Source organism: Phlebotomus papatasi, chromosome 2 (assembly GCF_024763615.1).
Source record: "Phlebotomus papatasi isolate M1 chromosome 2, Ppap_2.1, whole genome shotgun sequence".
Lineage (NCBI taxonomy): Eukaryota > Metazoa > Arthropoda > Insecta > Diptera > Psychodidae > Phlebotomus > Phlebotomus papatasi.
Genome location: NC_077223.1, coordinates 27,919,479 through 27,931,546, shown reverse-complemented (window position 1 = coordinate 27,931,546; position 12,068 = coordinate 27,919,479). Strand labels below are relative to the sequence as shown.

Genomic DNA, 12,068 nt, shown 5'->3' with positions numbered 1-12,068 from the left:
CTATTCGATATATCGATTCTGGAGAAATTTGGCGCGCTTGCGCCTCAAAGTAGGCAAATGAGTAGTGTGAAAGAGAATTTTTCACGTGGGAAAAATTTAATTAATTCATAGTGAAAAGTGTAGAAAATTGTGTTGAAAAGCATGGCAGAAGGAACTTATGAGTACGAGTGCATGAGGGCAGAATTATTGGGTATTGATCCACCGGATAGAGAAACATTTGAGGCTAATAGAAAGGCCCAACTTGAGGCGGAACAGGAAAATCTTGCGAGTGAACAGGCCAAAGTAGGAGGAAAATTATTTGCATTTTTGCGAATTTGTCCTCCAAAAATTTCACTTTTTCGCAGGAATTGGAGCATCAGGATGAGCAATTGAGAGGTGGACATGGTAAGTTGGACGAATTGAACAGTATTCTGTCGATGACACAGCAAAGGATTACCAAATTCAAGGTGAGAAAATTATATGGAAAAGCAAAAGTACGCAGTACATTATCATATCCTTTGGGACATGTAATCCTTGTAATAACTTTTCATACCTCAGAAAACTTTCCCAAAAAACTTTCACTGGGAGAATTAGAACGTGCTAACTACAAGAGTAGCAAAGGTTTTACTTTAACCCTGAAGAATAAGTGGTTTTTACTTAATTTCAAGCCCCTATTTAGGATCCAGAAACCAATAAACATGTATTATAAAATTCAAGGTCAAATCACAAAGATATTTTTCTAATCTAGAATTAGAAATATTCTTTATGAACATGAATTGAATCTTGAAACGATCTTAAATTTGTGCCGTTTGTACACTGAGAGAAATCTGAAAAAAGTTAAAATAACATTCCGGAAATGTTAATTTTACCCTGCAGTATTGATCCGAAATCGATGTAAATATTACCCTTTTTAGGTGTATTAAGGATTAAAATTACCTTTTTTCATGTTAATTTTACCCTTAAAAAGGTGTAAAATTAACATTAAAAAATGTTGATACATTTTTACACCTAAAATGTGTTAAAGTTATGAGGAAAAAAAGTTAATCGCACCCTCTTTTTTCTCAGTGTAGCTATAATAAATAATTGGAACCCTAGAACAAAATGGATTGAAATTCATTTTTCATGAGCTCTCAGAAGCCCCAGAAGATAATTTAAAAATTTCTGATCTGCACCTTCTTGTAGGAAATTTACTGCTCTATAGCTATTTGCTATCATTTTTTTTTTATCTCGGGCAGAAACATATTCTTAGAGCCATTTTCCAAAAGTTGATTTTATGGACATGCTCAAAAATACAGAGGGTTACAGAGACATGGAATTTGTGCCATTGATTCGATTTATTACTGGTTCTCGTTAATAAAAAATAATTGAAATATTTTGTAGAAAATTTTTATACCTCTGTCGTTAACCTATTTTCACTATTTTTTAAGAGAAATTCGATTTTGATCTCATTTTGTAAAACTCTTTTGGGATTTGGGAGCCTGAAATTCAGCTATTCACACGTTTAATTTTTTCTCATAATGCAGTAAAACAAAATATTTATATTTTTTCATTAATAAGCGTGGCAAAGCGTCCTATGCTTTGCGGAATGCTCGAACTTGTAGCTTTTGATGCTGTGCCTTTAATCCTTTAAGGACGATTGGAACAGCGGTGTCCCATAAAGAAAATAATTCCTGACTACATAAAGTTATTGTTTTCTTATGTTTGTACATAATTGTAAAGTAGAAAGTTGAAGGAATCTAGAATATTTTTTGCAAGTCTCTAGCTATTTGCTATGTAGTAAATATTTAAGCTCAAAAATGGCGAATTTTTAAATTCTCAAATTCATAATTGATTTTATTTATTTTTTATACTTCCAATTTTTTTAAACAAAACCCTTTTGGCAATAAAAAATACAATACTCGAACGTAATATTTTTCATTAAAGCGAAAAAGGACAGATAATCCTAACCGGCTTATGTAGGTGAGATTCTTAACGTGAGCTAACTCGGAGTGCATGCAAATTCGATTTGGAGCTGAAGTTGGGAGACGCCATTCAGTTATCTTGAATCAAATTCGTGAAATTATACAAATTTTGTATTTAAACCAAAATATCAAGGATTTGGATGAACTGGCACAAAAGTGATATATGAGTGAAATGTAGACCAGAATGTTCTCTATAATTTTCCCATAGAACATGATCTCATCGATTACTCAGAAGCCGAGATAAGCGCGGTTTTTTGTTTTTGGACTCGTTTTTTCGACCAGAGCGCCCCAAGTGTTCATTTGATGAACTTCAACAATATCAAAGAATTGTTGTACTTCGTGAGACTGTCCATTTAAAACCCAATTTTAAGTGTCTTGGTTGAGTAGAAGCAGTCAAATTGGCATCTGAGCGGTTTCAAAGCGTTATTATGGGAAAAGTCCATTTTTCCCATCAATAACCCATTACCATCAATGTTCCCATTTCCTCTACAATTATGTCAAAGTAATCATCAAAATAGGTTTAGCGACAGTCGAGATAATTGAGGTTATGTGATATTGAAATTGGTTTTTCGACTGTGGCGCCCCTGGTGTTGGTCCCACGAAGTTCAAATATTTTAGAAAGTTGTAGCATTTGGTGAGATCTTTCGTTTAAGCCCTCACTCATCAAAATCGGTCACATAGAACCGGAGATATGATTTTTTGAATTTTGTGAACTTTGACCCCTCATATCTCCGGTTCTATTGAAACCACAGCGCACATTTGCACCATTTTGGAAACGTCCTAGACTGGACTACAACATACCAAAATTTCATTAACTTGCACAATGCCGTTTTTGAGAAAAGTGACTTTGAATTTCGATGAATTTTGACGCTATCACAGCGCCACCTGTGGTGACTTTTTGAACTTCCATCTGAAAGTGCTCATTGAGACGAAACCAAAAAGGTAAAATTTAGGTCGCTATGTTAGTTAGAACCGGAGATAGAGGCCGGTCAATGTTCGATCTTTGACCCCTTATAGCTCGGGTCAGGGGTTTTAGATCGACTTAAGGTTTTTTTTGTTTGATAGGTATAATCAACGGCTACAACATACTAAAATTTCAGCCCGATGCACAATGGAATTTTTGAGTTATTTAACTTTTAAGATTTAAAAATTTTCTTTTTAATAATAGCGCCCCTAGCGGTGGTTTTATGAACTTGCGATGTTAGAAGGGGAAGTGGCATTTCACGAGAGCTTTCCAAAAAGCCCTCACTTTTTAAATTCTGACAATTAGAACCGGAGTTATGGCCATTTTAAGAAATTTTTTTTGGACCCTTATAGCTCGGGTCAGGGGGGTCGGGGGACCTTAAGTTTGGTATTGATGGAAAGCTCTAAGGCCCAGCTATAACATACTAAAATTTGAGCCCGCTCGATGCCATAGGGGCGGAGCTATTGAGAAAACAAAAAAAGGGGGGTCTTCAAAATGGCGGAAGGAGGGGTGGGGGGTGGGGGGTCAATGCACCAAGTTGCAATTTTCACCCGATATATAACCTTTGCCGAAAACCGCAAGTCGATATCTTTTTTAGTTTAGGAGCTATTAAGCTCCAAAGAGCGGCCGGCCGGCCGGGAACGTAAATTAGCCACATATATATTCGTGATCAGGAAGTGGCGAAACACATTTTGGCCAAGTTTGAGGTCGATCTGACGACATGAAATTTTGTTAGGATTATAGTAGGTGAGATTGTTAAGAATCTCACCTAATAACATATTTGGACGCTCACAAGCGACAAGTAATGTGAATCACATTAAAATTTTAATGTGCAAGTGTGATAACGCCGTTAGAGTGGTTTACTCGCATTAAAAAAAATCAATATCAAATCTACGTTACGTCAATTTTTGTATTGCCTTTTTTTTAAAGTCTTAAAAACGATTACTTTTGCAAAAATTATTTCTAGCGGTTTTAAAAACGTAAAAAAAGGGACAGATAATCCTAACCGGCTTATGTAGGTGAGATTCTTAACGTGAGCTAACTCGGAGTGCATGCAAATTCGATTTAGAGCTGAAGTTGGGAGACGCCATTCAGTTATCTTGAATAAAATTCGTGAAATTATACAAATTTTGTATTTAAACCAAAATATCAAGGATTTGGATGAACTGACAGAAAAGTGTTATATGGGTGAAATGTAGACCAGAATGTTCTCTATAATTTTTCTATAGAACATGATCTTATCGATTACTCAGAAGCCAAGATAATCGAGGTTTTTTGTTTCTTAACTCGTTTTTTCATCCAGAGTGCCCCAAGTGCTCATTTGTTGAACTTCAACTAAATCAAAGAATTGTTGTATTTTGCGGGACTTTCCATTTAAACCCCTATTTTAAGTGTCTTGGTGGAGTAGAGGCAGTCAAATTGGCATCTGAGTGATTTCAAAGCGTTATTATGGGAAAAATCAAGTTTTTCACACTTAAACGGCAAAATCGGAGTGATAGCGTAGTCTGACCGGAAAATGATGTATGGACGAAATGTAGAGACAAATGTCCTCTACAATTATATCGGAGTAATCATCAAAATCGGTTTAGCGACAGTCGAGATAATTGAGGTTATGTGATATTGAAATTCGTTTTTTGACTGTGGCGCCCCTGGTGTTGGTCCCACGAAGTTCAAATGTTCTAGAAAGTTGTAGCATTTGGTGAGATCTTTCGTTTAAGCCCTCATTCATCAAAATCGGTCAAAAAGAACCGGAGATATGATTTTTTGAATTTCGTGAACTTTGACCCCTCATATCTCCGGTTCTATTGAAACCACAGCGCACATACGCACCATTTTGGAAACGTCCTAGACTGGACTACAACATACTAAAATTTCATTAACTTGCACAATGCCGTTTTTGAGAAAAGTGACTTTGAATTTCGATGAATTTTGACGCTATCACAGCGCCACCTATGGTGACTTTTTGAACTTCCATCTGAAAGTGCTCATCGAGACGAAACCAAAAAGGTAAAATTTAGGTCGCTATGTTTGTTAGAACCGGAGATAGAGGCCGGTCAATGTTCGAACTTTGACCCCTTATAGCTCGGGTCAGGGGTTTTAGATCGACTTAAGGTTTTTTTTGTTTGATAGGTATAATCAACGGCTACAACATACTAAAATTTCAGTCCGATGCACAATGGAATTTTTGAGTTATTTAACTTATAAGATTTAAAAATTTTCTTTTTAATAATAGCGCCCCTAGCGGTGGTTTTATGAACTTGCGATGTTAGAAGGGGAAGTGGCATTTCACGAGAGCTTTCCAAAAAGCCCTCACTTTTTAAATTCTGACAATTAGAACCGGAGTTATGGCCATTTTAAGAAATTTTTTTTGGACCCTTATAGCTCGGGTCAGGGGGGTCGGGGGACCTTAAGTTTGGTATTGATGGAAAGCTCTAAGGCCCAGCTATAACATACTAAAATTTGAGTCCGCTGAATGCCATAGCGGCGGAGCTATTGAGAAAACAAAAAAAGGGGGGTCTTCAAAATGGCGGAAGGAGGGGTGGGGGGTGGGGGGTCAATGCACCAAGTTGCAATTTTCACCCGATATATAACCTTTGCCGAAAACCGCAAGTCGATATCTTTTTTAGTTTAGGAGCTATTAAGCTCCAAAGAGCGGCCGGCCGGCCGGCCGGGAACGTAAAATAGCCACATATATATTCGTGATCAGGAAGTGGCGAAACACATTTTGGCCAAGTTTGAGGTCGATCGGACGACATGAAATTTTGTTAGGATTATAGTAGGTGAGATTGTTAAGAATCTCACCTAATACACTGTCTCTGCCCGAAAATCAACTTCTGCGGCACAGAAGAAGCATCCTACGGGAAAGGCACTCAGGCGGACTACAATGGACTTACCTTCTAAACTAAATTAAATATTCTGCTTCTAAGTCAACCTAGAAATTTTTCTCAAACTTCTAAAGTCAATCTGCAAATTTCTAAATTAAATATTCTATGTATAAACTTAATTCAAAAGGCTTCTGGAAGGTCCTACAACATTTTTTAAATCACTCCTACACATTTAAAATTAAGAAAAGGGCTCTGGGGATAAAACCAAGCATTTCTTTTTAGAGAATAGATTTGGAATTTTAATAATAATAATAAAAATGCTGGAACAACATTTCATGAAGGAACATGGCCTTCTCGCAAGGGATTTCTAGAAATGCATTATTATTTTTTCTTATGACCTCTACACATTGGGAGCAATTTTTGCCAAAAATTGCTTTTTTGAAGGAAATTCCCTGCAGCGTTGTAGGGGGAAACGTCAAATTTCTGTTAAAAACGCAATTTTTGACGAAAATTGCTCCCAATGTGTAGACGCCTTTATACGGGACGAGGTTGTTATCAGTCAAGATAAATTTCCTCTTATCTGCAATAGGATTATATTTTATAGAAATCCTTTCTTAAATTGAAATATTTTTCTCAATAAATGGTTTTTGTAACGAACTTGTAAATACAGTAGACTCTCGCTTATCCGTGGAGTGGGACCGAAATGTCACACGGATTTTGAGAGTGATACACATCAAATTGTTTGAAGTCTAACGATTTTTTCGTTTACATTGCAAATTTATGGAGTGAATTCTGATCTGACTGAATCGACATTCTCTCTAAACATGCGTATTGTCCAAAAAAGTTACAATGAGAAAGAATTAACAGTAGATAGAGCACATTTGCTTTAACAAAAAAACCCAAAACGGGGAAAATATGTCAACAAAATTTTTAAAATTCAACTGTCTCACGGATTTTTTTATGTCACCCGGAAAAAGAGTCCACGGATAAGCGAGAGTCTACTGTAAATACAGTAGACTCTCGCAAATTCGGCTCTTTTAAGATCGGGCTACTTTTTATTTCGGGCAGCGGTTACATTTGAAAAATGTTTGTTGTCATTTTTCAAGTTTGATTATGATTATCAAATGAATCAAATATGCTCAAATTTGGCATGGTTTGTCTTAGTTTTGATGTGATTTTGCATTATTGAGGGATTTTCATGCAATTTACGATATATATGAGTGTGTAAACTCAATATCTATAAGCACATGTCGCCCGAATTTCTGTCTAATTCGGCTGACATTTCGGTCCTATATGCCCGAATTTGAGAGAGTCTACTGTAATTTAACCCCCTAACGGGGAAGACCGCCTCCAGGCGGTCTTCACAAAAATCACATTTACAGCGATAATAAAGGTTTTATTTATTTAAAAGTGCTATAGTGTCCTCGGTAACAGTCTTATAAACATCTCATGAAAGTTTGAACTCATTTTGACTCTTCGTTTTGTTGCTCAGAGAAAAAGCAACAAAAAATATTTGTGCAAAAAAACTCATTTCCAATTTCCATAAAAAACCGATTTAAAGTTATCTGACTAAAATAAATTTATTTTGTACTGAAAGATATGTCATTCTACTTTGTATATTTTATTTAAAAAATTTGAAAAAACTAAAAATGTGAATTTTAGAAGCAAAAAGAGTTTCGAAAAATTTTTATATTTTCTCACCTAGCGCCTAAACTTAAAGAGATAATGAAGAATTGATGGTTTTTATTTGACTTTATTGGATCATAATTATCCTAGAAAACATTGTTTTAGAACTTTTTTTCGCATATTAAAGAAAACACCGTTAGAGGGTTAAATTCTGGGACCATTAAAGTTCCTCTATGATCATTTTTCCATATGCCCTTTTGATAGATATTTATTTTTCACAATATTCATCTATAAGGAGCAAATTCTAAAATATGAAAATTCTATCTATAATATTTGTAATACATTGCATTGGTCAAATAGATTAAAATAGAAAAAAAAATGTTAAATAGAAAATTTCCGTGTCAAGGAAGCATCTTCAAGTACCGTACGATCGAACACCCCTACCTTCTGTCCCATAAGTACCAGGTACTCCACTGGCTAAGCCACATTTTAGATCTGAAGCCCGTATATAACGTGCATTCTTTTCTTAATCTTTCGTCTCGCTAATCTTTTCTGATAAGACACTTACCGCTGACCACGCTCACTGACTTCTATACATTATGACGCACAGTCATAAATCTTGCTTCTTCAACCGTAAAACTCTGACTATCTCAACTTTTTTGCAAATGCATGAGTAGAAAATTCCCTTCGGAACTTCGGAACTTCGGAACACCGTGTTTTTTTTAAGTTTAAATTCTGTCTAAAATCTGAAAAATAGTAAAAGCTATTGATCAAGATTGGATTTATTTAAATTTCCAATCCGATTGGTAATATAAGTCGATTGAAGTATCCACTAATAGGTTAATGTTTTTCGATTGTCTCAAAACTTTTTCGACCTAAAAACCAAACACTAAGAGATATCGATTTCCTGCCTTCGGTGACCCCCATTGAGCAATGATATTTTCCGTATTTTTTGAAAAATCTAGAGAAAGTTTTTGAAATAAAATATAAAATTAGGTGAATTTCAAAATATTGGAGATTTTTTAGATAATAAAATTAGCATTCCTTAAAAATAGGCAGATCATTCATTGTTTTGATCGATTAAATTAATTTATAGTTCAGTTTCAAATTAATACAAAATCGCTTTATAATTCAATTTGGTATTCAAAGATTATTTTTTGAAAATAAATTATTGATCAAACCGATCAAACTAAAGAACTTCCTCCTGAAAATGCCTAATGTCGGCTTCAGACAGGAGGTTTAGCCAGGGCGGAGCATTCTCATACATTTTCCGTACAAAAGTATGGTACATGTTTTCTTAAGTGATTTTTTAGTTGTAGTATAAAACCAAATAATGCAATCATTTTAAAACTTTTACCAAATGAACGAGTATATAATGTTATGTTATTGGCTCAAAATTTATAATTATTGCACGAGGAGCACGAGGATAACAGTACCTAAAACCTATATGAAAAAGACGTAAAATTCGCAGTTTTTTGAATTTTTCTGACAAATTTTCTATTTGTAACACCAGTAACATTTTAAATTCATAAAAAATATATTCTCTGTACATGTACCTACCATTTCGTGTTATATTTATTTTTGTGGGATCTAAGACTTAAAAATTATAAAGAATTTAAGAAAAATATACCATTTCTGAATTAAAATGCTCATCCACCCGTTAGTTAATCATCCTAGGGTTTAGCCCAGTTCCCGAAAGTCTCAAAATCTAAATAACAAGCAGTTTTATTGATTTTTCAAAATTTAATGGATCATTTGCCCTTTATATTCAATCCTAAGGAAGAATTTCTAAAAAGAATCGTGCTTGATAATGAATTAGAGGAGTTAAGCCAGATGGCTAAAACTTAGGTCTGAAGCCCGTATAACTCTTTGAACCAAAGCGTTTTTGTCACTGATTACATACTTCCATTAATCATAAATCTTTCAGACCGTGTGCGGAAGTTTAACAAATTTGCTGAAGATTCGTCCTGGATCAGCTGCAGGAGAGGCATCCGGGAGTTCTGAAGCAGCTCCAGAGGGTGCAGATGTGGAGAATGCTTCGCAAGAAACCAACGATATCAACAGTGCCCTCGATACGCTCGACACAATGAGGGATAATGCCACCAAGACGGACACAACGGAGATCCGTGAGACATCCCTGAACATCCAGAAAAAGATGACCGCACAATTTGATGCCCTGGATTCGCTGCTCAATAAAGCAGAGAATGCTCAGTACTCCATGGAGCAGCAAAATAAGGAGATGAAGAAATTCCTCCGCTAGACACAACGAACATAATACAAAACTCCAAATCAATTTTTCTGCGTCTTTTAAATTAAAACATGCAAATATTTTCTCATATTCAGGTGATAACGGAGATAATCAAATGGTAAAGATATCGAAGTGGGAGGAAGAAACATTTCTTGTGATGTATTGAAAGTTGTAGAAGTTCTTAGAGAGCGTAAACGACTGTATTTAGTAGAATGTGAGTTATTTTTGGTGGCACTTTTTGCTTTATCACTTATTGGTACAAAAACAATAATTATGGTTTCTTTGCAATACCGCAAGTATTTCTTTAATTTCTTATTTGCAGAACTTTTATCTTTAGGAAACAACAAAGGTAAGCTGTCGAAATTCTTAATACTTGATCTTCTGACTACATCGTGTTCAAATAATGATAGAAATATGCTAAATACTAACAAATTAATATTTTTCATATAGGAGAGGTTTTAAAAATAAGCAATATAAAAGGTAAAAATAAAAATTCACTTTTCAATGTATAACTAGATGGACTAAACGAAACTAAAATATAATTAATAAAATCTTTGTAAAATTAAGAATTTTGAATTTCATTATGTTTTTTATTTCATTTGAAAAAAGCAAAAAACAAACGAGCAGTATAAAATTCTAAATGATCAGTAAAAAATTAAAAATGAGCAGTAAAATATCTAATTATGATCAATATAAAACTTAAATCTTTACAAAAATGGGCCTAATTTATATATTTAACATTTAAAATAGTTCCATATAGAGTGAAAAGCCCCTTATTTTCCCTTTGCCAAAATTTGGACGATAATATCACTGTTTCAAATTTTTTTGTTACTGATCAATTTTAACTTTTTACTGCTCATTTATTCAATGCCTTTGAAAAATAGTTACTTAACTTAATGTATTAGTAAACAAAGACTTAAGCATGATCTTTTGGTTTGCAAAATATTTAATTTTGATCAAAAACAATTTTTAAATAAGTAATTAAAGAAAAAATGCGGTATTGCAAAGTAAATTCCAAATAAATAAATTACAATTGTAATTTGCGCTTCCAACTATTTATTGTTGATTCTTCATCTTCTAATGCTACCAGACAAAACTGTATTACAATGAAATATTTAAAGAAAAAACCTGATAATATAATTGTTAAAAAATTAAAAAAAAGAATAATGTAAATTTATCGTGACAATGAATAAAAATCGCAAGACAAGAATATTGAGATTTTGAATTTAATGGTTTTCTGTGAAGTGCAATTGCAGGAACTTTCAAAGGGAAATGATCATACTTCTAGTGAAGTTATAATGGTAGTCATATTAGAGTTTTCCATAGAATTGCAGCATTTTTATTTCCTTTCAACACTCACTCTTAAGAAGAGATGTTTTCTTGAAAGAAGCCCCAGCATCTGAAAATAATGTTCCGGAATTCAATAATTTATTGTAAGAAAATCTTTCTTGTGCATCTTCTCTCTCTTGTTTCTTCAATTGAAGCCAGAAGATCATCATCATCAGAGTTGTTATATATGGAGATATAAAATGATGTGTTGACAGCATCTATATCTTCCGTTCCTGCTGTTCTCTCCAGACCACTCTATGGTGTCTCCTCATTGGCTTCGCACCCTCTTCTCGCACGGAGATGAGCTTCTGCCACTCACCCAATATATTGACGCTTATGAATCTGGCCCGATGAGGATGCCTTTTATTTATAGCTCAATTGAAGATAAACAAAAAACTCCATACAAACAGAATTGTAGGTAAGGAAAAGCCTCTTCCCTCCCATCCGCCATCTCTTCACATCCTCCCCGAACTCTTCAAGTCAATTTCTGTGCATTTTACTACCGTCACGTCTTCAAGACTATTTCCTCCTTTTAGGCTCTCTCGCTCCTCCTTAAGAAAGGCACAGTGGTGGACTGCTGATGGAAATATGGCCAACGGAAATTTTGTTAATTTTATCCGTCATCATCGCATTTATTGCTTCACTCTCGCTCGATCTTCTTCCAAAATCATTTTACACACTGAATTGCAATAAATTCACGCTATTGACACGCCAGTGATCTTGGAAAGATATCCACTTCGAAGATTTTTCACTCTGCAGAAAATTATGACTTTCAAAATTAAAAGAGAAATCTGGAAAAAGTTCCGGGAGCAAATAGGGTGAAAGGAACACCTATTGACACTTTAAGAACTCGTGTCAGGACTTATTCACACCCTACTCTGTACCATTTGGAATATGAAATTTGAACACTTATCCTTGTCGACAAAACGTAGATTAATGAAAAAACGCCATATTAGGGTAAATGATCCTAATTCAAAACCATTTCCAGACGCTTTAACTTTGACAGAAGATTCAACTCATTAAGTTCATATTTTTTCTGAAGAGAATTACACAAATTTGCTCCTTGAACATTCTAAAATGTTACTGTTTAGTGAAAATTCGTTAGATATAATTTGAAAGCTTCTTAAATACAAGAA

The 12,068-nt window shown here is 34.4% G+C and overlaps 1 protein-coding gene across 1 annotated transcript; it reads left to right on the top strand.

Moving 5' to 3' along the window:
* Positions 1-39: 39 nt before the first annotated feature.
* Positions 40-10,813, top strand: LOC129803319 (uncharacterized). Its single transcript, XM_055849774.1, has 3 exons — positions 40-282; positions 345-446; positions 9,283-10,813. Exons 1-3 carry the CDS (start codon positions 142-144, stop codon positions 9,613-9,615), a joined length of 576 nt encoding a protein of 191 aa, XP_055705749.1. The 5' UTR covers positions 40-141; the 3' UTR covers positions 9,616-10,813.
* The last annotated feature ends 1,255 nt before the right edge of the window (positions 10,814-12,068 follow it).

Coding starts and splice junctions, on each gene's coding strand:
- LOC129803319 (XM_055849774.1), top strand. CDS start 142: ATGGCAGAAGGAACTTATGAGTACGAGTGCATGAGGGCAGAATTATTG. Junction 283..344: donor TTGCGAGTGAACAGGCCAAA/GTAGGAGGAAAA, acceptor ACTTTTTCGCAG/GAATTGGAGCATCAGGATGA. Junction 447..9,282: donor AAAGGATTACCAAATTCAAG/GTGAGAAAATTA, acceptor TAAATCTTTCAG/ACCGTGTGCGGAAGTTTAAC.